Genomic DNA, 25449 nt, shown 5'->3' with positions numbered 1-25449 from the left:
AGAAGAGGACAATGGCCATTTCACGTAGGATTGTGAATCATAACCTTTGCATGTACTAAACTATAGCACAGTTATTTTTTAGGGTATTTTAGTTTCCTTAGGCTGTGGATACAGTGTAATTTTCATTTTAAGTAAAACTGTGCTTAAATGTTACATGTTTCTCCTTCCCCTTTTCCCTCACTAGTGTCTGATTTGCTAAATAATCTATATGGTTTTTGCACATGTACTGCAAAGTGAGGCCTGACGTCTTTCTGAAGGTGTGCTGGCGGGTTTTTATAGGTTTTGACCTGCCAGCAAAATCTCAATATGCATCACTCACTCAACCACAATCTGTTGTCTTTCAAGAGTAATCCAAGGATGCTTTTTAGTGAGAAATTGAGTTTATTTCAGGTGGTTTAACCTCCCCCACTTCTTTTTTTTTTCTCAAGGTCAGAGGGTGTCCCACACATCAGACTGGAGTATGTGGGTTTTCCTGAATAATATATAAACCCATGAACAAGTTTGCTGTAACTTTAGTACCTGAGTCCTTTAGCCCCATTACTCCCCTTTCCTCTTTCTGCCAGCTAGGTGTACAAGCTTACCCCTTTCATTTTTTTGTGTTAACTTCAAACACTGTAGTAATGATTACACATTGTGCTCATGAATAAGCCTTCTGTTTGAACATAGGGGTATTTTTTTTTTTTGCAGCATTCCTTGTTAGCAAACGTGGTTTCAAATTTAAAATTACGACTTGGAAAGAAAAAATAAATAAATGAATGAGGTGGCTTCCCCCCCAAAAGCAAACTCATTTTTCGGGGGAGGTAGGATACAGGATAGGTTGTCTTCGAGAAAATAAATAGTGAAACCCAAATCGAGAGACTGCGTGTGTGTGATCTGTTGTGTGTCCCTGATAATATCTTCGCTTCTCCTAACGGTTACAATTTTTCAAATTAGGGGAAAATCGAGTCCTGATTGGCCAGAGAGGCGCCTTATGCTCGTGCGTGGTACGGAAATAGCGGCGCCTCTGGGTGCTATCGGAAAAATGGATGACCGGTTTTAAAAAATGCATAACTGCGGAAAAAAATAGCTACCGCTTATAATAATAATTATTATTTATTTGGGTTTTATTTTACTCGCAGTCTTTACTATACGAGCATGCGCTCTAGAAGTCTAGCGCCTTTTCCCGTTTTCTTTCTTTCATCGCTAACAGGATTTGCGGGAGTGCACGTGAACGCAGCACGCGTAGGAGCTGACAGGAAGTGAAAGCTCTGTTGTTGGACAGACGCTTTCTCCCAGCTGACGGTGAGTTTGGTCTTGTTTTTGTTTTGTTTCTTTTAAAAAGGAGATTTCTACACGAAAAGTGGTGCTTAAGTTGTTAAAGTTGGTGGGGTTTCTTCTTTTTCTTTTTTTTACGTCAAAACTAGAATCAGCAGATGAGGAAAATTGCTATTAAATTAGTGACCGCAACTGCTGTGTGGCTAGCACAGTTAAGTTAAAAACATTCGGGTAAAGAGCACATTTTAATAATGTACACTGTTTTTAACGCGTTACTACTTTTTCCACACACATTAAGAATGTAAAATATGACGCATGAGTGAAAACTGAACTGTAGCAGTCTCTGCCGCTACTTTACACCTCGGTGTAGATGGGTTTTAAAGTAATGCTTTTGGATGTACACTTCCATACGTGGAGGAGACCACGTTTGGCTTGATGCCGATTCGCCGCGGGCAGCTGGACATCGGTCACCTGTTTGAATCTGGGCGCCAAATTGGCCCCAGTCAGACTCCGTGTATGGATCAGGTTATGTAGGGGACAGATGAATAGCGTGTCCTCACAACAAACTCTGTCTCTCTCGCTGTGTGTGTGTGTTGGACTGGGTGGGTGCTGGCAGAGGGCCTCCTATTGTCGCTGCGGTCCTGGCTGTAACAGGAGGAGAGAGCACACGAACACTACAATATAACCGATCCGGTAATAAGAGCTGAGCCCTTTTTTTTTGGCTGTTCTCTTGTTTTTCAGTGAATGATCACCTCTTTCTCACATTGGTTAGATTTGAACGTGTTTATAGGATAAGTAGTAATTATACACCCAGATTACTTTATCAGGTAATCTGAGGCACTCTTAACACATAGTGTTCAACTTTTCTTTTTTTCTTTTTTTTAATATCAGTAAATTATTTAGTACTAAGACTGTAGTTAGGACTGTTTTACTAACCTGTATCATCTCCAGTGACACTGCAGCAGTGTGGCAAACCCTTCTCAGTGATCTGAAAATACATTCTGAGCTAGATCCTCAGGTAAAGGTTTTGCCTGGTTGCCTTTAGACCCACCAATAAAGGAAATGTCCCTAACCAGAGTGTTTTCATAGGTATTCTTATGAAATGCTAGCAGGGGAGACAGTTAGTATCAGTGCTGAGCTATCAGGTGAGGTAATAATGCCTTTTTAGTATGATAACCTAACTTGAGGATCAATATGAGCGCTAAGAGAAGAACTGTGGGACTGTATGAGGGGGTCAGGAGTGGCATAGAAGTATGTGAGGTGTGTGGTAGGAGTGGCAGATGGCTTCAAAGTGGAGGTGGGATTATGTCCAGGATCTGCTCTGAGCCCCTTCTTGTTTGCAGTGGTGATGGTCACGCTGACAGATCTCTGTGGATTGTGATGTTTGCAGACAACATTGTGATGTTTGCAGACAACATTGTGATCTGTAGTGGGAGCAGGTAAGACCTCCTCGGTGGAGGTGTTCTCTGGAAAGAAGAAGAACGCAAGATATAACATGCGTATGAATGAGAGCTAGACAGGTGTAACAGTGAAGGTGGATGAGTTTACATACCTGGAGTCAACCATCTAAAGTAACAGACAGTGTACAAAAGAGGTGGAGATGAGTGTTTGGTTGATTTTACGATATCATAGCAATGAGAATAAAAGGAAAAGTTTATGAGATGGTAGTGAGACCTGCTGTGATGGTTTGGAGACAGTGGCAGTGATTAAAAAGACAGCATTTGGAGGTGGCAGAGCTGAATATCCTCAGATTTTCATTACGAGGCACAGGATTAGAGATGAGCATATTTGTCACACTTGCATTTTTCAGATCATCAAACACATTTTCACATTTTAATATTAGACAAATATAACAAAGGTAAATGCAAAATGCAGTTTTTAAATAATGATTTCATTGATTAAGAGAGGAAAAGTTATCCAAACCTGCCTGGTCCTGTGTGAAAACCGAATTGCCCCTCTTGTTAAATCATGGATTAACTGTGATTAACCACATAGTTTGGAAAGCTATATTCAGTTTCACTAAACACACTCAGGCCTGATTACTGGCAGACTTGTTGAATCAAGAAATCCCTTAAATTGAACATGAATGACGAAGTGAAGCAGACTAAAAGATCTCAAAAAGCAACACATGCCAAGATCTAAAGAAACACCTGGGATACAAAGTAACTGACATATATCAGTCTAGAGTCAAAGGTTACAAAGCCATTTCTAGGGCTTTGGGACTCCAGCAAACCACACCAAGAGCCATTATCCACAACCCGGAACAGCGGTGAAGCTTCCCAGGAGTGACTGGCCTACCAAAATTACTCCAAGACCACATCAACGACTCATCCAAGAGGTCACAAAAGAACCCAGAACAACATTAACAACATCTGTTTGTGACCTCAAGCTGAAGTGCACTTGGGTTCTGCAGCAGGACAATGATCCAAATCACACCAGCAATTTCACCTCTGAATGGCTAAAGAAAGGCAAAAATAAGGACTTTGAAGTGGCCTAGTCAAAGTCCTGAGCTGATTCCAATTTTCAAACGGTTCATTCTCAAAATCCCTCCAATGTTGCTGAATTACAATAATTCTGCAAAGAAAAGTGGGCAGAAATTCCTCCACACCTGACACACCAGTTCTTGCTGGTAAAGGAGGCCCAACCAGTTATTCGGTTTTTCACACCAGCCTTGTAGGTTAATAACTTGATCCTCACAATAGCTTTCAGTTTAAGTCTAAATTAAGCCCCATATTCACTAACACTTCATTTATTTCTCTAAACATGTGCAACAACTGTTTTTATATCCTGCCAGATTTCCTCTCCCCAAACCCTCACCCCTCCACCTGAGCGCCAGTCTCCATCATGGACAACCTAGAGGAGGACCTGACGTGCTCCGTGTGCTACTCTCTGTTCTCCGACCCACGAGTCCTGCCCTGTTCACACACTTTCTGCAAGACCTGCCTGGACAACCTCCTCCAGGTGTCGACTAACTACTCCATCTGGCGTCCGCTCCGCCTGCCGCTAAAATGCCCCAACTGTCGCAGTGTGGTGGAGCTGCCCCCTGCGGGTGTAGATGCTCTGCCCACCAACGTGTCTCTGCGGGCTATTGTCGAGAAAGTAGGAAGGAGTGACTGAGATGAAGTGTAACATGCAGTCAGAGCTTTTCTCTCTGTTTGTCTTCATTGGTCTCTCATCTGTTTTGCGTGTGTGCCGTCCTCAGTATCAGATGGACAGTGAGCCGCGACCACCTTCCTGTCCGGAGCACCACAGGCAGCCTCTGAATATGTACTGTATCCAGGACCGGCAGCTAATCTGCGGGCTGTGCCTGACGGTGGGGCAGCACCACGGCCATCCCGTAGACGACCTGCAGGCAGCTTTTATCCGAGAAAAACTGACGCCATCACAGCTTCTGAAAAGGCTCTCTGAGGAGAGATGGGCACAGGTGGAGATGACTCTCAATTTTGCAACACTCAAAAGTTCCCCAGTTATTAAAGTTTAGTTTACATGTAAATGAATCTTCTCTCCTCTGCCAGGTGTGTGAACTGGGGGAACAGCTGGAGCAGGAGAAGGCCTGCTGTGAGGGTGTGGTGAGGCAGGACCGACAGGAAGTCAACCAGTTTTTTCAAACGCTGGAGGTGGTGCTGGCCAGGAAGAGGCAAGCCTGCCTGGACGCTCTAGATAAAGCTGGAGCTGAGGTGTCGCGCGCATATGACCCTCTCATCCACCAAGTAAAGGAGCTACAGGTGTGTACATACACCAGAACTATAAAACCAGTTGTGCTCATCAGACAGAATTATTTAATCTAAAATAAATCTGGAAAGCAGAAGCAGAAAAGGTTTATTTTTAGTCAGTTTTTTTCCAGTCATATTATTTTCTGTTTTTGCTCCTGTGGCATGAACCTGAGCCAATAACAGTCCTGTTTCCTGCAGGAAGAACAGCTGGATCTGGTGTCCTTGGGTTCGTCAGTAGAGGATGAAGACTCGCCCCTGGTCTTCTTGGAGAAGGTGCATTTGTTCAGAGAGCGGGTGGAGGAGTTCATTAAAACCCCTCTGCCCTCTGTGATGACCCTGTCCGTCACTCCACGGGCAGCAGAGTACCTCCAGCAGCACTGGTCTGTCGTGACCATCGGGAGCTTGGAGGAGGCACCTGTTCCTAAGGTGCGCTGCTGTGCCAGATGTGGCGGTGCTGGGAGTGAAGCTGGAGGGAGTCGCTCCAGCAGAGGGGTTCAGGACGTGTGGGGTGAGCTACAACCTACTACGTCGGTGGTGCTGCTGGGGCTGCTGCTGCTGTTGGCGGTTCTGTGGGTGAACCCGGTCGGAGGGGCGTCACTCGGCTTCTCCCTCATGTCTCGGCTCAGTCACTTGGTCCACAGCCTGAGCAGCGAACTCATCACCTGCGTGTGGGACACAGTGGGGAGGGCATATACCGCGGCGGGGGTGGCTGTAGATAGATGGAGCTCACAGCTCTCTGCGGTGGGTGTTAGGGTGTTTGAGCACCTGGCTGCCTTATTTAAAACTCTGACGTCTCGATAAGAACGGCCAAGCAGGTTCAGAAAACCTTTAAATGTGTTTAGTTTTTTTTTTTTTTTAAGTCTCACTTCCCTGTTAGTGTAGAGACGGAAAGAATCCACCCTAAAACAGTTTGTAAACAGCTGCTACTCACGATTTTACGTTCCCGTTTTGTTTAACAAAACGAGAGCCACAATGGTGAATTAGATTTTGCTGACGTCTGCACAGCGAGGGTTTGGGACAGTGACCTTTTTCATGAACAGGAAAACTTGAGGTCATTCTAAACAAAAACAAAAAGTCAGCCAATAGATGCAAAGACTGAACAAAAAACATTAATAAGATTCATTAGAAATGCCTTAACCATAAGTATACCTTTAGTCACACTCAAAAGGTTACGTGTATGTATGTTTTCTCTAATGTGATTGTTCTGCACAAACATTTCAAAAGCTTCCTGTAACCTTCTGTAGGTGCACTTTGTGTAGCTTTATATCCTTTTTCCTCTATTATTGTGTTATTGATTTTGCTCTTCTTTGGACGTATGTTACTCTAAATAATGTTTAGAACATCAAACACTAATCAATCTTGAACCGTTCGGTCATTCTCTGTCCAGTCTTGCTATGGGACATTTCAGTAGCTTTCCTGCCGTTTCTATACTTGGGACACAAGTGCAGCAGGCTACACGTAGAAACCCTCACACGGAGCGATTTACGGTGACTGGTGCAGTATGTGAAATTTAGAGCCTGGTGAGTGGAAGCAGACACTCGTTGGACCTGAGTTAAAGCCACCACAGATCATGTTGCAGTGATGCCGAGCGCCTCCCTGACTGTGCCTTTAGCCATCATGCCTTCAGCTCGCCTCGCTTAATAGCTTTATATTAATTCCACCAGGACCAATACATCGTTCCCAGGACAGAGCTTACCTTAAAAAAAACAAAACAAAAAAAAAAAGAGCCCCTAAAATGCTGCCGATTTACAGTCAACTTTTAAAAGTTGTTACTTTATTTTACTGAGTATCCAGCAGATATCTGTGCAGTGATGCAGACTCTGCACAGGCATGATGCAAACCAGGATTTTATATGCTGCTGAAATCAAACTAATGTAGTCACACCTGTTGTAGTGTTTGTACTTTTATAAACTTCAGCTCATCTATTGAAAATAAATTTAAATACTTGTGTCGTGTTCAGTTTTTCCAAAGGCGAGATGAAACATTTTGTGCTGCAATGAGAACAATTATTGAGCTCCCTTTAAGTTGTAAAGGGAAAAGCTTGCTCAGGTATATCAAACTCCCTACATCGTTGGCTGAACCAGCAAAACTCCAGTATCATTGTAAAGACATTTAACTACACATTTAATATAAAAAGGATTTAATTTTAATAGTACATCTCAGATTTTACACACACAGACAGCTGCTGTAACAAATGCAAAACATTTGTCAGCACATGAGAAAATTCTTTAAAAAAAAAAAAAAAAATAGCAGCATTTCATCATAAAGAACACAATATTTACATGTGTGAAAGGTAAAGTAAAAGAGCAAACAGGGTTCTTGGGTTTAGGCAGTGATGGCGTCGTGCTCTTTAAAGACGATGGTCTTTGGGTTGATTCCCACACTCTTGGTGGTGTTGTTAGTTTTGTAGATGCCGATGAGACGATCAGCGATCTCGAACATGTTGTTCCTCAGGGAAATGATGATGAACTGTGCGTTCTTTGTTTGTTCCTGAAAGAAAAATATATTTCCTTTAGTTTTACACCACCTTGCTGCTTTTTAAAGTAGCACTACTACTCAAAAGGGTGAACGTTTGAGGCATTAACAGAATCAACCGCTCCATACTCACATAAATGTAACAGGCCACAATGGAGACGTTCTTGAAATCAAGAGCAGCATCAATCTCGTCCATGAAATAGAGTGGTGTGGGCTTATAGTGGTGTAGCGCAAACACCAGAGCCAAGGAGCTGAGGGTCTTTTCTCCTCCCGACAGGTTAAAGATCTTCTTCCAGCTTTTCTTGGGAGGACGAACACTTTAAAAAAAAAAAAAAAAAAAAAAGTTTGTTTGTCTAGCAAATGCATCATCACCCAAAAAACTGTAACTGTGCTATTTTAAACTTCATAAAAGTACATAACATGCTTACACCTGACCATGTGCAGGTCAGGGCATTAGTGATGTGTGTTGTTCAGTACTGTTACTTGTTTTTACCAACAGTATCCTTCATTTGAGTCCCGTAAATGTTAAAAGGAAGATTTGGGATCAGTTTTAATAATAGAAGAAAACAGACGTACACTAAAAGAACAGTTTCACTGTGCTTGGCAGAAAGTTCAGAACATTTTAGGAAGAGGTCAGAGTGATGTAAGAAAAAAATCATAAAGCCAGTTCTACAAAATCTGAGGAACATAATTATAATGAAATGAATGAATCTCAGACTTTTAAATGCCAAAAAGATAACAGCATTTGGAAAAAGGCAAATAAGAAATTATTTTTATCCCTCTAATGTGAAAGACAAACTAGATCTCTCAAAGGGTCTGAGAGCTTTTTTTTGTGTTAAATTTAGATTTTTACAATGAGTCGGCCTGAACATTTGTTTAATTCAAAGCAGGCAGGATTTAGTTTATTTGGATTGTTGGGATGTAAACAAATGTTTGGTTTTTCTATCAGATGTCCTCGACATTAATGAAAAAACTGAATTGATTCAAAAGCAAGCGATGAAATCTCTGCACTGATGAACCTCGCAGTGATCACCTACAGTCACTCATGCTTTACCTGAACATGATGCCCTCAGAGAAGGGGTCCAAACTGTCCACGAGCTCCAGCTCTGCATCACCACCCAGTGTAAGCATCTGGTAGTTTTCCTTCAGCTTGTTTGTGATCATGTTGAATCCAGTCATGAACTCATTGAGGCGCTGTTTGCGCAGGTCCTCGTAGCCACGTTTGAATTTGTCCCTCTCTGTAGTGATCTCATCAAGCTGGGCGACACGCTGCAAGTAAAGCTCCTCCTGAGAACACGAACAGGCAGATTGAAATTAAAATTAGGCTGTGAGCTCATTTCCGTTTTGATAAATTCTAAACAGAGCTGCTTAAAATAAAGCTATAAATGGACCAAGAGAGTACCACTAAACATGCTCCACACATTGGCTGAACCAGCATTAGATGAGCCAACAGATCCAGAAAAAACATAAAATAAAACAGCAGTATTAACAACAGTCACTGAGTTTCAGCAACGGCGAGTTGTTAGGTAGCAGGCTGCCTGTCACGCCTGTGCATACCTTCTTCTTGTACTCTGCGATGGCCCCGAGGTTGGGCTTCATCTGAGCACACTGGGTCTCTAATGTGATCATCTTGTTGATAATGATGTTGGGATCTGAGATTTCATCGAGTTCAGCCGGAGTGAGCACAGGGAGTTCCTCTGCTGGCTTGTCCTCAATGGTATGAAGGGACAGCTTGGAGGCCTGTGGAATAGAAACAATAGTTTTTACTATTTTACACCATCATCCTGTAGAGCAAACAAAGATACAAATCAAAGGGCCTCAGATATGATTAAAGCATTCACAATTAGAAAATGAAAAAAAGTATCAATATAAAACAAAGTGTGTCTGTTATCACTGGACTATTTTTGTCCCTTGCTTTAAGTTTGCCGAGTAAATCTTCATTAATGTTATTGTTACAAGAATAAAACTATAGTAGTACATCAATTCACAGCAACACCTTTCCTCTCCCACCTCTTTCTGCCAGTGTTTGATTTTGTTATTGTGTTCGGTAATGGTGGCCTCGATCTGCTCGATGCGGAGCCGGACGCCTAGGGACTCCTCCTGCAGAGCGTGCTCCTGCTGCTGCAGCGCCTTTATCTCCTTCAGCACCCCCTGATACTGCTCCTGCACATCTGGCAATGCAGCCTGGAAGAAACAGAAAAAACAACTAACATCAGCCCTTCACACGTTCATTTTTTTTTTTTTTCTTACACAGTGCAAATGGGACAGCAAGGTTTTAAAACAACTTGCTAAAATGTAAAATCCTTCTGAGAATAAATCAGTGCAAAAAAAACAAAGAACTTTTTTTTTCTCCTGTGAAGAAATATAAAACAACCAAAGTGGATGAAAAGTTCCAACCTCAGCCTCCTGACAGTCTTTCATGATCTCTCCAGCCTCGTCTTCCAGTTTCTTCAGCTGTTCTGTGAGTTCAGCTATTGACTTCTCATTCTCCTCCAGCTCACGCTGCACACAAGCCACACTCTCCTCAAACTTCTTCAGGTTGCTACAGGGAAACGGCAACAGTCAGAGTTGGTGACAGACACATGATATTAGAAAGATTACTGCTGATGATCAGTAGTGGATCAAAAACATTACAGAATGACTGCTGAAGAGCTAATATATTTGTCTACACAAGGATCTTACTCTAACCCAGGCCATCATCCTGCCTGCACAGGAGGCCAGCTGTAAATTGAGCAATATGTTAGAGCAGCAGCTTCATCCGTCTACACTAGATGCATTAAGACAACTGAAGTAAAGGTCAGCGCCATTCTGGGAGCAATTCAAAGCCTGAAACACAACTGAACGTATGTGCATATAAATATCAAACAAATCAAATAAATCGTGAAGCACAAAAAAAAACAAAAAACACCCCACTGAGTACACAAACTGACACAAAGTAATTTAACATTTTATCCACATCATCTCTCTCCTTATCAGTTTGTCGTCAACAGTATTTAAAAAAAAACAACCTAATAATAAAAAATATTGTGTATTATAGTTATTGTCCGGTAATGAACTACTGTCAGACAAAACACTTGCAACTCGTCTTAAAAGGCAAATATATATCCCAGGTGTCCTACCTGACTATTCTTTTTGTGCCGTGAGGGTTAAAAAAAAAAAAAAAAAAAAAAAAAAAAAGTGATTTGACACGGCTCATAAATACTACTTGTTAAAACAACAGTAATCCCTGCACTGCTGCACTCTGAGGCCGTCATTCACATTAATATGGCCTGTCTGTACAGTCAAATCTCATACTTTGCATATTACAGAGTGAAATTCAAGGTTAGAAACTTGGCTCGGATCTTAGAATAAAATCTGTGGTTAGATACAGTGCTACCCAAACACAGATTCACTTAAACTGCAGTCACAACGGCTTCTAAAAGATTAAAATCTCTTTCATACACAAAGTGTGTAACTGTGGTGGTAGGTTCATTTGTCTAAGTAAATGTTTTTGGCTTTCAGACCTGCTTCCGTGTGTCAGTTCATAAGCTCCCACTTTGTTCGTAATTGACTCAACAGCTTGTCATGCCAGACAAACCACATCACACACAGACCAAGCGTGTGTTTTTGCTACAGCGCACTGCCAGGCTGTCCTGCCTACATGATCAATCTTAATGTTCCAGCCACAGACACCAAAGACTAGACACCAAACACACTCACCACTGCCACAACACTGATTAATTCAAAGAAACCACTGACAACAACAGGAGACAGGAATTTAGTGTCAGAAACCCAATGTTACTTACATGTAATATTAGTATTGAATAGTCGTAAGAAAAAAAGAACAAAGGAAAAACAAACAGTATAGGGTGTCCCCTCTTTAGATAAAAGGGAGAGATACCTGCTCTTTCATTACAAAATAAACTACTCTGAAAAGAAAATATTTCCCAGTCTCTCAGAAGCAGCTGATTCAATACAAAAACTTCCATGAAGCCATGCAAAAAAACAAAACAAAAACACTTTTATACTATACTTTCATAGTCCATCAGGCAGCATTTTGGTAAAATTTTGGTGGCAGCCTTCAGCCCCCAAAATGTCATGTGGCCATCTGTGGTACTTATGAAGTCACAGAGGCTCAAAAAGTGCCAAAATTTCAACCCATTCCTGTGTATTCTGCACACTCCTAACTCTGAAAATTTGCACTATTTATTATAATAATGTTCCTGTAAAAAAACAAAAACAAAAAAAAACAACCACCTGATTTTGAGGGGCTTGGGTGGGAGGCACTGAATGACTTTTCATGGAATCAACCATCTGTCCAGCTGCATGGATAATTCAGAATATTCCTGCATATTGTAATATTACTGAGGGGCATGATACCAGGTACAGATAACTTTTAAGTTCTTTGTATAATTTAGGTATTTAACCTGTTATGTACGAGCAGAGACTCATACACATGTCAGAATTATAAATAACAGGCTTCACAGTGATTTCACCAGTAGCCACTCGTCTACGATCAGTGGATGCACATGTAAATGAGTTTAAACAAGCATCATTTCCTCACCGGCCAGCTGTCTTTATGGCCACTTGGGCTTTGGTTATGGTAGAGGAGCACTCATCTAGCTCCTTGTTGATCTTGTCAAGCTTGTCCTGCTGAGCTTTAAGCTTGTGGCTGTTGATGTCTACAATCAGATTGTGGAGCCTTTTCACCTCATTTTCCACCTTCCCAGCCTTACTGGATGCGGCCTCATAGTCTGATTGAACAAACAGGAACAGCATATAGGAGAAAAAAAAACAAGACAAAGATATTGGTATTGATAGATTTAGAAGGATTCAAGAATTAAATTCATGTATACACAAAAGCTAATCTGGTTATTAAGAGCAATAATGTGACAAGATTTTTTTAAAAACAAAATTACACTACCAAGTGATTATATATATTTTTTTAAACATCTCAAGAGAGTGAACATTACCATATTTAAATGATTAACAACAGTATTTCTCTTTAGTGTTTACAGGACATTACCTTGTTTGAAGGCCTCCAGGCTCTTCTCCATCTGTTTCTGTTTGGCCTTGTCTGGGGCAGCTGCCAGCACATTGGCTTCAAGTTCCTTGATCTGAAGTTTCAAGTGAGTCTCTTGGTCAGCTAAACTCTGAAAGAAGCAAAGAAAAAGAAATAATTCAGATTTGCAAATACAAAAAATGTTTTAATCAGTCAAAACTGTCCTATTTGATGGCTTACTAATAGCAGGGGTTATTAATTAGATCAAAAACACAGTCAAATGAGTGTGAGAGGAGCAGAATGAATGAAAATTATGTACAGTCATGCTGTTGGTGTATTTTTCCAAGGTGTTCTTCATGTCCCGGAGCTGTGGCCGCAGGCGCTGGATGTTCTCTTCTAGCTGCAGCTTTCTCTCTTGGCATCCCTGCAGCTTCGACACTTTCTCATTTAGCTTGCTCTCCATGCGGTCAAGCTGCAGAAAACAAATGAAAATCATCATGTCCTATACACAAATGCCTAGCTGTGATTATGTTTTCTACTATCCATCACTCCTGAGAAATGCGTATAAAGTAAAATCTCATGGCAAGAATTATTATTTTAAAAGTTCACATCACTCATGTGGATTAAGGAATAGTTATTCACTCTGAAAGGAGACCTTTCAGAGTGAATAACTAAGAACTCCAAGCTCCTGTCTTGCAGTTTTTCTCTGCAGTTGTGGTTTGCAATAAACACTAAACAGACAGTCCGACAGATACAGTAGTCTGGTGACTAAAAATGGACTCAAAGATAATGTTTCACTTTAATGACCAGTTAGTTTGAAACCAAGAGAGAGTTTCACACACTTTTAAATGTTTATTGAATTCTCACATTGCATTTTGTGGTGCCCATTATTATTGATACTTGTGCAACTAGTACTGAAAAGCTTAGGCACCATCTGCTCTCATAGTCCAGATGTATCTGTGGACCATTTGGTTGCAGAGGCAAAGATCATGTATGCGTATGCTATGTTCAATTAAAATACAAGTTGTATTAAACATTATAGCTTCAAACAACTTACCTCCACCTGGGAGACTTCAGTGCCAATAGAAGAGCCCATTCTGCCCTTCATGACTCTTCCTCCTCCAGTCATGGTTCCTGTGAAACATCGGAAAATTATTCAAGCTTTTTAAAAAATTTAACCAAAAGATCTGATTGAGAGGGTCATAAGTATATATATTTTTTAATGCGAGCAAGATAGACAGAAAAGATAAATCACCTACCCGCCATCTCTATTATCTCTCCCTTCAGGGTGACCACTCTCCAGCGTTTGTCTTTTTGGTAGGCTATCCTTGTGGCCTGCTCCAAGTTTTGGGCCACCAGCGTGTCCCTCAGGGCAAAGTAGAAAGCTGGTCGCACACTGTCATCGTTCACTCGCACCATGTCAAAAAGACGAGGGCTGTCTTCTGGGGTGCGAATGGAAGCCATGCTCTTCTCCCATACTTTCATCTGTGCAAAGGAAGTTTAGATGAATGAGAAGGAACAGCAAGATATGGAGGCCATCTGAAGGCACAATATTTCACAGAAAATATAACTAAAGTCGTTAAGACTTAAAAAATTATATTTCGCCTGACTGAAGTTCTTTAAATCCTTCATATTTACCTTGTCAAGACCAATGAAGGTAGCAACCCCAATGTTCTGTTCTTTTAGGAATGTGACGCATTTCTGAGCCGTGTCAATGGTATCAACTACAATGTTGTCTAGAGCACCACAGCTAGATGAAATGGCCACATCATACTTCTCATCTATGGCTCCCAGATCTCCCTACAGGCATAAATATATTTAGAATCATTAATCAATAGAAACAAGCGAAGCAAAGTTGTTGAGTTCTGCAATTTTTGTATTTTCTTTACCAATCGTCCATAGATGCCGGGGATTCTGCCACTTTTCTTCTGCTGCATGAGGGCATCCAGGACTTTTCCACGACTGCGGTTCGAGGACAGGGAGCTCTTGACTTCATCTACTTTCTGCCTCAATTCCCTCACCACCTCCCTTGTCTCATTATCAGTCTTCATTAGCTGCTCCAACTCTTCCTCATCCTGCAGAGAAAAAGAAGGCAAAAACTCAAAACACATGATGGCTGTAACACAAATTATCCACAGAATGTTATCTAACTGACAGTGCTGATGTTTGGTTCTACCTTCTTTAGCTCCCGTTCTCTTTCAGGTATTTTGACCTCCAGGTCTTTGATGGCGGCACGGCGCTCCCTCAGTGTGTCAGAGGTCGTCTGCAGTGTCTGCTTGGCTGTGTTGAGCTGTGTCAGAGCTGTGTTGTGGCGGCTAAGGTAGATGTCAAGCTCCGACTGAGCGAGGTCCATACGAGAACGGGTCTCATTTACAGCCTTGTTGAGCTCCATGAGCTCCTTTTCTTTTTTCTGGATTATACAAGAAGATTGTTTGTTTTAAAAACAAAAAAAAAGTTTCATTGAGCACACAACAAAAACCATGATGTATACACATACCTCTTTGTCCTGCTGCAAGCCGCTGGTCTCTTCCTTCAAACTCTCCATCACATCTTTAAGTTTTTCTTCTTCTTTCACCTTCTGCTGCTCCAGTTCTTCTTTGCGAGCTGTTGCCTCAGAGATGGCCTTTTCACTGCTGGCTGGTATACCACGCACTTCCTCCAGCTGAAAGATGAGCCAGACAGGACAATGTGCAAAAGCATATGAGATGTGTCCAACTCCAAAATCTAAGCAACAGTTGCTACATTCCCTCCCTCCCTCCAGGTTAACTTGACAACATCAGTAGTACACACTTCTACCACCCACCGAGAAACAGCCGTTTACTTCCTAAATTAGAAAAGATAAAACAAGAGAAGAGTGTGGGAGATAGGAGGTGTAAGTTTGTTGTTTTGGGTTTTTTTGACAGCGACAGTTACAAAGAAACTGTGCTACGCATCCAGACACAGGCCAAAACACACAACTGTAATCAACTATAAACACATATTCAGGACTGAGCAAGCTCTGGTTAAGACTGGCACAACAATCTGCCACTTGGCAGGGCTGAAACAAGCCAAGGAGTGGTGCGTGTGTATAGTCTATGTTTTGTAGGGTTAACTGCGGGTGAAATGTGAATGTAGCTGCTGGGAGCGTTACACAAGCCAGGCCATAGTTGACTACCATACAGCAGAACACTGCTCCCCAGAGGTCTGCCTGCCTCTGCCCAGCTCCCCCTCTGACCAAGATGTTTCCAGAGCACAGCCATTGTAGGTGGAGCAGATTGGCTTTTAGAGCAGAGGGAAATGAGAATATTCTGACAGTCATGAGACAACTCTTGGTTACTGTTAAAAAAAAAAAAAAAAAAAAAAACTCTTAAGTTCGTGTTTAAGCGACAAAAAAAAACGTGAGTCTAAGAGACAGGACGACCGCAAACTGTGAAACAGAGCACACACACTATCAACTTGTGCTACTTCGCAGCCCCCTAGTGGCTACTTTAAGACAGCTAGCCCTTCCGGACTCATATAGGGCTTTATTTTTTTCCTGTGAATAATGTCAGTTAATTTATAAAAATACAGAAACTTGACTTTACCCAAAGTAAGAAGACACACACACACACACACACACACACACACACACACATATATATAAAATTAAAGCAAAGCCCCTATACACACACTTGGATACAAAATTATCTTTCAGTATCATATGGCATTTGTGCTTAAGACTAAAAATGTGTCAGCAACATTCAAACACTTGTGTACTAAGTTTCAATATAGAAAGTTTTGCTTTGTGTTGCTATGGCTGTCATACATCCTCTGCCAGCAGTCAGACTTCACTTTGTTCTGTTCACACAAATATGTATCATCCTTAAAAGATGACAGAAAAAAAACAACAACATAAAAATAAAAAAAATTATTAAAATATACAAACTAAGGCTAGTTTTATATTTTGCATTTAGTATGATTGGTAATCACTCTGTAAGCCCAAGTTTAAAACAACACTGCTGACAACTGTAAAACATGAAGCCGTGTGTACTCGGTGGAAAACTTCTCAGCCTACAAATGATTTTAGTAAATGAAACACTGAACAAAAATTCTCAAATGTAGTTTCTGTCATATATTTGTTTTAAGTAAGTTGCTGTAAAAGGGTTACAAACATTTTTTCCTCTCTCTGCTTCAAAACTGTAGCCATGGTGTTTATTGACAAGCAAAAGAAAATGTATTTTTAGTGCCCACGTTTCTGTCTTGGCCTTCATACAAATTAAATACAGTAACTCATAGGGTAACCATGCCACTGGTTACTTTGTGTAACCTTGTATTTGCAGATGGATTTATATACTAAATATCCATTAAATAAAAAAGGGACAAAACTACACCATACTGACAGATTGTGTGTCTGTACCTCTGAATCACATGTGAATGCCCACTGTGATTATCAGAGTGGCTCTAATTACTCTGAAACAATTGTGTAAAAGTTGTCTGCAATTTAAAGTCCAACACACCTTTTCTTTGTCCTTCTCCAGCTGCTTCTGCAGTTTCTTGTTCTTGCTCTTTGAGTGTTTAATCTTCTCACGCACTTCAACATCCTGCAAATCCAGCTGGGTGAACTTCTCCTTCTGGGTTTCAATGTACTTGTTGAGCTTATTTTGTTTCCTGGTGGAGGAATAGCATTTTTACTGGGTACATTCAAGTCCATCTACTGAAATATTATATAAACTGAAAAAATATACAAAATACATACATTAAGCGCATGTATATATATAATACAGTATACTTATCATTAATGTTCTTCCAGTTTTCAGTTCCTGCACATTATTTATTTTAGAGATGATTTGTCAGTTTAAAAATTATCTATGGTCACCAACCCGAAAATTATGAGAATTATTGCATATATAAATTTCAAGCACATATGCTTCTTTGTGTAAACATTTTTTGTGTAAATAAATTAGACCCATGTTTGTTACACTTGATACACCTTCCAGATAAGAGATGCTTAAGCAACCAAGAAAAATAAATAAATAAATGAATAATAAAATAAATAAAACAAACAAATAGAAAATGTTACTAAGTCATAAAAAAACTGAGTAATGTGGTAAAAGTTACATTGGTTAACAGAGGGAGAAGAAATGCAAATGCCTCACTTTTCCACATTTTTGAGTTCTTGGTTCATTTTCTCCATCTCTTCTGATAACTTGGCATTTTTCTCAGTGAGCTCCTTTGTGTCCTCCGAGATCTTTTGCTTTTCCTGCTCTTTATCAACCACACGTTTCTGCAGATCATGACTAATGACAAAGAGAAATCAGAGAGCGGGAGAAGGAAAAAAAAAAAAAAAAAAGTCTGATAAAACTTTATCATTTACATGGAAAGCAAAAGACTATGATGTTTGACAGCAGAGAAGCATGCCCAGCTGTTCTTTTGAGTATTTGAAATGGAGAAGTCTTTTCTGTATAACTGCTGGGTCTGCATTTTTATATTATTGATGAAATTTTTCCATGTACAAAACAGAGGTGGTACTGGTGTACTCACATGTAATACTGACAGAGCTGACACTTGTGTTTGAAGATGTCATTTTCCAGGGTGAGGAACTCCACAGCTTTATTCTTTTCTCCCTCCAAAGCATTCTTCTCTTTTTCCACCATCTTTACTCTGTTTAGCTTAGGTAAACAAAATATAACAGTATTTTATGTCTGGTGATAAAACTTAGTTACTTGCATAGTATAAATAAATAAATAAATAAATAAATAAATAAATAAATATTCAAATAACTTTAAGAAAAAAAAAAGATAAAAAGCTTGTCAACATGGTAACACAGTACAATCAACAAAAAATAATTTTCAATAAAACCCAATTATTAAATCTACTATATGCTTCATAGTTTCCTGTCAGTGCATCATTTTCATCTCAGACATGTGTACTGAAAGTACCCCAAAACATACACACACATAAGAAAGCCTCATGAGACTACTGAATAGATGCTCAACAATTGTAGTCCATACACAGGAAGGAAAGTTGGTTAGCTAAACTGTGTGAACAGACAGTATTTGAGTTGTCACCTTCTCTCCCCTCTGCTCATTGAGTAGCTCAATGCGGCGAGCCAGAGTTTGGATGGGTTCCTTGAGACGGCAGGAGCCAATAATGTCCTCCAGGTACTCCAGCATGCCCTCGTCATGCTCTGTCTGACCTTTAGGCTTCATCATGGCAATCTGCTCCACCTCACCCTAGGCAAAGTCCACAACAGCACATTGGCAAAAATACTGCTTGCACCCATTCACAGAAAGCCAAAATGAAATGGATAATAATAATTTGTAAAATAAGATTTTTTTTATTTTTAAATTATCCACATGTTTAACCATTAGGGTGTGGCCAGCTGAACTTATGGCTCTAAACTTGACTTAACACTAGTTTGACACACACACACACACACACACACAAATCCTGTGCAAAATAATAATAATAATTTTTTAAGTTACAAATCAGGAGTATTTTTTTACTACCTTTACTCAAAGAAGCTGAAAACAAAGAGTGTAATTAAAATTCAACTACTTAACAACTGACTAAATAAATAATAATAATAAAAACAGATGAAATCTGTTAAATGATTAATTTCTGTAATCACATGCTTAACACGCTTCAGAAATACTAGTGCTAAAATAAAAACATTGCCTCACAGCAATCACTGCACATTAAAAAATGCTAAATTTATCATATCCAAATTTAAGGTGGTTGAAAAACAAATGCTGGTGTAAACATGCAAATTCTGATTTCTGGTAACTACACCACAGTTACATTTTCAAATTACTGTACATGTACTACTTGGCCCAAAGTTAGGGACAACTCTACAGTATAATTATATTTGTCAGAACATATGTTCATTTTTATTTATTTATTTTAAATAGGCTGGCTAGAAAAATATTGCCAGGTAAGAAATTTCAAGTCAAACAAAAATTAGATCTAGTTGTAGTAAAAACAAACCAAGTCTCAAATTGGGCTTTTATTTATGTCTAGGGGGGGGAAAAAAAAGCAGCTCATATATTACTTTTTATGTATGAAAGAAAGGAGAAGCCAGTTAGAGGAAGGAGGGGGAAATCCCACGTCATCCTCTGCTCTGACCAGTGCACAAAATAGACAGCTTTCCCTTTGCCAGAGGCCTGGAAAAGTGACCTTGGAAAACAAACTCAAGCCTCTTCCCATAGTCATGCAGCCATATCACTGACAAGAGACATAGGAGTGTAGAAATGGACATGCACACATAAATACAAAAATGTCGAGCAGAGCAGGTTTAAGTGTTCACCTGAAACTATCCCATTAAAAAAAAAAAAAAAAATTAATGGATAAATAAAACTGCGAAAACAAATTTTTTTATCAGCCATTCTGCTTTACTCAGTTGTAATCCTACATGTCTCTGAGTTCATCAGTAACAACAGGCAATAATAAGAAGAAGAGAAGTAGAAGTATAACAAGTGAAATGATTTAAAAGTCAGAGCAACACAGAGCTAAATAAAATATAAATAAAAACGTAAAATTATGCAAATAAAATAATAAAAAAAATATTCAGGACTGCATTCCATTCACAGTTGAGGTAAATTGAAATAAATACATAAAAAAACTAAACAAACAACATGTTGAACCAATAATAAAGCCATGGTAATGAAGGGTGTTTGATCCAGCCACACTGAAGCAGCACTGCTAATATTGGGGTTGGGGTCTATTCTCACACGCCAATATTTACGTGCTGCTAAAGCGTGGCAGGTACATGGGAAAGGGAGGGCGGGGGCTAACCTGTCCCCACTGGTGGGTCAGCCTCAAAGATTCCCCCCACAAGAAAATCTTAGTGACTTATCCAACTACAGCCACTCACATGCCGGTCCAAGTGTGGATAAAACTGTATCTTTTCCTTAAAATCCTAAAGCAGCAAATTATGGTTCGCACCTTTTCCACATTGTTTCAAACCATGATGCGCTGCTATAGTAGTCTAAGGGCTGGCAGAGGGCACATCTATTTTCCAAATCCAGTGCAACAGGTTATTCCCAAAGACAGTCATGGTTTAAGTTATATGAAACACTTTGACTCAAAGTGGACTAAGACATGGGTAGAGAACAGAGAGCAGGAAATCTTACAAAATGGGATGGTCACAGCAGGGAAAAAAAAACTAAACTAAAACAAAAAGCAAAGCTAGAACTGGAAGAGGAAATTGCATAAAAAATTACCTGTAAGATCAGAAATCTGTTGTGGTCTAGGTCAATACCATGGCTTCGCAGTAAGGCACCCACTTCTTTGAATGTGGCTTTCTTGCCATTGATATGGTAGGCTGAGGAATTGTCTTTGTTGGCAGTCCTGGAAACATAGAACTTGCTGTTGGGGATGACTTCGTAGTCATCTCCTTGCTGATGGGGGAGGGGCAGAGGACAGAGCAGCTTAGAAGAGAGCAGTTAAGAAGAAATTCAAACAGCTCCACACAGCAAATTGCAATATTTATAACATTTATAACACTAACAAATACATTAGGATGGCTAGGGCAAAAAGCACACTACATTAAAAACAAAATAAGAAAAAATGGCTTCTTTAAAAAGTATATAAAGCTGGCCAGAGTAACATGCAAATACACCCTATACATACTGGAGTGTATAGAGTGCAACATATGAAGAGAATTAAAACAGTTTATTAGATAAAATAATGACAGTGAAAATACAGCATAAAACAGAAAATTAAGTACTTTTAGAAGAAAGTTTAAAACTTTAAGTTGTTTATACTACTTCTGATTTTTTGTTTTTGTTTTAGATAATAGTTTAAAGCTGATATAGCACACAAAATTTGACCATCAGTTTAACAACTTGATTTGAATTTACTTGGAGCTAATGAAGCAAAGAGAAAGGCTCAGACACATTTATGAGTACACAAGGCAAAACACTTTCTCACACCCCCTGTGGCAGATCAAATATAGAAACGTGTTTAATTCTTTGAACTACAGTTCAGTCGATTTTCAGTGTAATCTGTCATCTTATCCACCCTACTGAAGTTCTCTCTCAATACAAAAGCCACTTCTTTTTTTTTTTAACTTTTCACAGTACAGTTAAATGAGTAGAGGCTAATTACTGAACTGCAATTAAAAAAAAATATTTAAAAATAGAGGGATCAACTCTAGCACAATATGAACTGACTATGGCATGTGTGGGTGTCAACTGTAACTTTCATGACTGATTTGAGTCTTTGTTTAGTCACTGTTGTGATCACTATGCAGCAATATTATACAGAGAACAGAAAAAAATATTTTTTTAATTCAACAAACACCACTATCCTTCAGAAAATATTTCTTCTCATCTTTCTGCATTTGGGCTACCCATTTATTAATTCAGAGTGAGTGCAGCATGCATCTGTGTGACAGAGATAGATAGATATATACACACATATATACCTTATCAATAATCTTTTGAAAGTGCACCTCCACAGTACAGCTTTGCACATCTTTGTGTTGATCAGAGCTGTGAATCAGCACTGAGAGCTTTTTTGACCTGATCTTTTGAGCTCTGTATCCAAACACAAAGAGCATTGAGTCTATCACATTGGACTTCCCACTTCCATTTGGACCAATGATGCAGGAAAAGCGCTAAGAAAAAGGTAGAGAAAATAGAAAAAAATAAAATAAAATCAATAATGTGAAAACAGAGTATGTCCTGCAGAGTTAAACAGTAACATTTTATTTCAGCAAGACTGCAAATTTGAATGTATTCCATGTGAGTGTAGTTAAAGTTGTTTTTAACATAGATAAATTATTTAGTAACAAAGAAACAGAAAAAGGTATGAAGAGAAAGTTAACAGAAACTCATAATTTTCAAGAGAAGTTAGCACCCCACTAGATCACTACCTCTTGTGAGATAGACTCACTAAATCAAAATGGAGTCTGACTTTTTCCACTTTGATTTTATTTAAGGCAATGATGCTAAAATATAGCAGAATAAATTATTCTGTGACATGTTCTCTTTTCTACTACACAAGGCAAAAATCTATGGGTTTATATCATATGAAATTAAACAGAAAAAAAAATAAATTAAGAATGGGATACACAACAAGTGATGTTAAATCTGTGACACATCAGAAGAGTATTTCCCAGGCAGGGATTACATGTGTAACCATGTTTGGTCGTACCTTGTGAAAAGGCCCCAGAATCTGCTCGCCTGCATATGATTTAAAGTTTCGATTAACTAAATGTGTTATCATCAGGCGAGGGGCGCCCGGTTCATTGGTCATTGCTGGGGGCGGAGGTGGAGGGATGCTACCGACAATCTCCTCCAAACTTCTATTATCAACGGTCTCGGTAGCTTCCCCGTGAGACGAATCTGTGGCACACAAAAAGTACAACTTTTATTTCTCTGTTCGAGTCGTTTCAGGTGGGGGGGACAGTTGTACGTGGGGGAGGGGTAGAGAAGCATACTCGCGCGCACACACACACACACACACACACACACAAAAAAAAACAAAAACAAACAAAACACACGCACCAAGTTACAAGAGCAGTCAAAGTACGACTCCAGAAAGAAAAGTTGACAGGCGTTATTTTCCTTTGTTCTGCAAACAAGAGCCAACCCCAAAAAGAAAGAGACCATGGCCGCTTATGAACGAACCCACATTATAATCCAAACGCTCTCACCAGAAGCGTTTGTACGTATTCAGATGCGCCACATTGTCGATGACAAATAACTAAAGTGGAAATCTCAGCCATCAGCGTCACATTTTCACTCATGCCTGTCTGTGCTCAAACAGAAACAGGAAAACTGGTGTTTTGTGATAATAATGTGTAACGCAGAAACGATTATGTTGCCATCACACAAAGCCACAACGACCTGTCCAAAATCTATTGTGCTCACATAAGCATAAACAAGCTAAGATGTCGATGTTTGTCAATTAAAACCTCGCAGCCAGACACTCAGTGAAGCATTTCAACATATTTTACAAAATACAGACATCACCCACTGCTTATGTGCATCTTGTAGGGTTCGCATACAAATCAGTGAATATCAAGCTTACAAGAATTAAGTCAAACACCGCTCTGATCTACTACACAAAGCACCTCATTTTTCGAAATAAATTACCTCGTCTGCTGAGAAGATTCGGGGAAGAAGTACACTCGGCGTTATCAAAATCATCTCCAAAATCATTTTATTGATGACTGGCACTTTAGTGAAAAATATATCAGCCATTCTAACTCCGTGTTGTTTAAGCAAGAAGAGAAAAAAAAAAAAGCTTTACAGCTGTGCCAATTGGCCCCTACCAATACAGCAATACACGCAAAGGCTTTGACTGAACAACTTATTTAGATTCACAGACACCAAAACACCCTTTGTTACTTGCCAGTTTTCGGCGGTGCCTCCTCTTGGCCATTGGAGTTGGTTTCTTGAGGGGGTACATCTAGCTCGTCTTCGGAGTCAGACTGCGACCCTTTCCCTCTTGGCTTGGCGGAGGCAGTTGAGCTCTTTGCAGTTTTAGATGGCATGACTTGAAATCTGAAGGGGTCATTGGTAAAAAGGGAATATCCATGAGTGGTTTTTGTGCCTGTCAATCTCTCAACTCCACTTTTAGTCGGTTACACGCAGCTTCTCTGTCAGCCTCTAATCATTACCACAGTCAGATCCTATTGACGCCCAGCTAACTGTTAATCGGTATATTTTGCATATCTTAACATTGCTGCTACAACAATGAGTCCAGCATAACACGAGTTACTCCTGCTGAAAACGTTAAAATGAGATAGCACCAATCCGATGACTGCACAGAATCATAATATATTTCAAGTTTAAAATTAAGCATCATTTGTCTTTAAAATAATCTATATTAAAATAATAATCCCATCCTTTCACAGAACAATTCTAGTAGGCATCTATATCACGCATTTTATTTTGCCTCGCGAACCTAGGCGGTAAATAACGCAGCAAAAATAAGGTTAACGTCACAGCAAGTGAAAAACGACTCAGTTAATGTGCAAATAGCCTAATTATTTTCCTCCTTAGCTCTCTTAGCCTAGCCTGCGTTACACAGCCACTGCTAATGTGGCTGAAGTTTGGCTGAAGTTGGTGGTGAAGACCCAACGTCCTAAATTGATCGAAGTTTCAAACCGACACTAATATTAACTTTCATCCCCACAACGTTTTTGTTGGGGCGGAGGCGTAGACGAGCCAACCTAACTCGCTAGGTAATTGGTACGCACATTCAAACAACTAATGCAACGTTACCCGTGTTAGCATAACGTTATAATTACATTCACGTTTGCCAAATAAGTAACTTGGCAATGGCAGCGCAAACTCTGCCACGCTGTTTTTACTTGCTAACGTTACCGTTAAGTTAGCTGTACTACTACTACTTCTGCTAAGTGATTGGCTAACTATATGAAATGAAATATCGCTGCGACGCTAAAGCTAACATAATGGCTAACTTAAACTATAAAAGGTATGAGTTGCTGGGCTCTATAAAGTCAAATGCAGTGTCGGCATAAACGTAACGCAAATCCTATCCAACGTCAACGTGTTATCTGAAATGAAAGAAGTTGCTAACCCTAGTATTAAAGTTAAACGAGTAAATACATTAGAGCCCGCCGGTTATGAGCTATTTGCAACGCGAGCATTACTTCAACGAGTCGGAAATGTCACTATTAGGAGTGAGTGTCACTGTGGGTTATATATATATATAATATAAGTTAAGACGAAACGTGATTAGGTCTCATTATTTCTGTTAGTATGTGTAATAATGGTCTGCTCGCTTTCAATCAGAAGCTAACGTTAAACCTTAGTTTAACTTGCCGTTACTGTTAAGTCCCTCTTCAAACGTAATACATTTCAGCAAGTAGACGGAACCCAGTCGTTACTTTCCGCTAAAATACTTCCATGTACCTTCCACAATATAACCACGATCTGTCAAGAGTCTTCCTTTCAGACCACAGTCGCTATTACGCAAAAAATAATCGTCAATCCAAAGTTTGGCAAATATAATCCAAAAAATTTACTCCCGTGTCACTCCGACTCGCTCTCCTTAGTTGACAACTCAAACTTGTAAATGGCGCCTAAACCT

At 39.8% G+C, this 25449-nt stretch overlaps 3 protein-coding genes across 6 annotated transcripts in view; 2 read left to right on the top strand and 1 right to left on the bottom strand.

Moving 5' to 3' along the window:
- Positions 1 to 977: 977 nt before the first annotated feature.
- trim59 (tripartite motif containing 59) lies at positions 978 to 6915 on the top strand. Of its 2 annotated transcripts, XM_040009327.1 has the most exons (6): positions 978 to 1281; positions 1871 to 1947; positions 4049 to 4353; positions 4457 to 4678; positions 4770 to 4979; positions 5166 to 6915. In XM_040009327.1, exons 3-6 carry the CDS (start codon positions 4099 to 4101, stop codon positions 5766 to 5768), a joined length of 1290 nt encoding a protein of 429 aa, XP_039865261.1. In that variant the 5' UTR covers positions 978 to 1281; positions 1871 to 1947; positions 4049 to 4098; the 3' UTR covers positions 5769 to 6915. The 2 variants fall into 2 exon arrangements, with proteins under 2 accessions (XP_039865261.1, XP_039865260.1); XM_040009326.1 differs by lacking the exon at positions 1871 to 1947.
- A 287-nt stretch (positions 6916 to 7202) lies between these two features.
- smc4 (structural maintenance of chromosomes 4) lies at positions 7203 to 25385 on the bottom strand. 3 transcript variants are annotated; one of them, XM_040009264.1, is made up of 24 exons: positions 25272 to 25385; positions 23743 to 23894; positions 22540 to 22730; positions 21809 to 22000; positions 20604 to 20780; positions 18450 to 18614; positions 17923 to 18050; positions 17538 to 17678; positions 16899 to 17049; positions 14921 to 15085; positions 14600 to 14833; positions 14313 to 14498; positions 14062 to 14223; positions 13683 to 13908; positions 13481 to 13557; positions 12743 to 12895; positions 12448 to 12574; positions 11986 to 12175; positions 9840 to 9984; positions 9453 to 9626; positions 9000 to 9182; positions 8497 to 8729; positions 7576 to 7759; positions 7203 to 7457 (listed from the first exon to the last, which is right to left on the bottom strand). In XM_040009264.1, exons 2-24 carry the CDS (start codon positions 23882 to 23884, stop codon positions 7293 to 7295), a joined length of 3891 nt encoding a protein of 1296 aa, XP_039865198.1. In that variant the 5' UTR covers positions 23885 to 23894; positions 25272 to 25385; the 3' UTR covers positions 7203 to 7292. The 3 variants fall into 3 exon arrangements, with proteins under 3 accessions (XP_039865198.1, XP_039865199.1, XP_039865200.1); XM_040009265.1 differs by lacking the exon at positions 25272 to 25385 and adding an exon at positions 25182 to 25271; XM_040009266.1 differs by lacking the exons at positions 23743 to 23894; positions 25272 to 25385 and adding an exon at positions 23484 to 23605.
- Positions 24476 to 25449, top strand: part of ift80 (intraflagellar transport 80 homolog (Chlamydomonas)) — a 48952-nt gene continuing 47978 nt past the window's right edge. Inside the window, exon 1 of the mRNA XM_040009272.1 lies at positions 24476 to 24577. The gene's annotated coding sequence lies outside the window, so the exon portion shown is untranslated. The remainder of the gene's footprint in view (positions 24578 to 25449) is intronic.

The sequence above is a fragment of the Simochromis diagramma genome, unplaced genomic scaffold (genome assembly GCF_900408965.1).
Source record: "Simochromis diagramma unplaced genomic scaffold, fSimDia1.1 OVJJ01000344.1, whole genome shotgun sequence".
In the NCBI taxonomy this organism is placed as follows: Eukaryota; Metazoa; Chordata; class Actinopteri; order Cichliformes; family Cichlidae; genus Simochromis; species Simochromis diagramma.
This window is presented reverse-complemented; position numbering and strand designations above follow the sequence as displayed.

What these genes read in the sequence shown, in the direction of transcription:
- smc4 (XM_040009264.1), bottom strand. Translation starts at nt 23,884, where the DNA reads ATGCCATCTAAAACTGCAAAGAGCTCAACTGCCTCCGCCAAGCCAAGA. An exon ending in TTCAAAAGATTATTGATAAG is followed by an intron (nt 20,781 to 21,808) that starts GTATATATGTGT and finishes CTCCCCCATCAG; the next exon opens with CAAGGAGATGACTACGAAGT. An exon ending in AAGACTGTCAGGAGGCTGAG is followed by an intron (nt 9,627 to 9,839) that starts GTTGGAACTTTT and finishes TGTTTCTTCCAG; the next exon opens with GCTGCATTGCCAGATGTGCA.
- trim59 (XM_040009326.1), top strand. Translation starts at nt 4,099, where the DNA reads ATGGACAACCTAGAGGAGGACCTGACGTGCTCCGTGTGCTACTCTCTG. An exon ending in CTGAGGAGAGATGGGCACAG is followed by an intron (nt 4,679 to 4,769) that starts GTGGAGATGACT and finishes CTCCTCTGCCAG; the next exon opens with GTGTGTGAACTGGGGGAACA. An exon ending in ACCAAGTAAAGGAGCTACAG is followed by an intron (nt 4,980 to 5,165) that starts GTGTGTACATAC and finishes TGTTTCCTGCAG; the next exon opens with GAAGAACAGCTGGATCTGGT.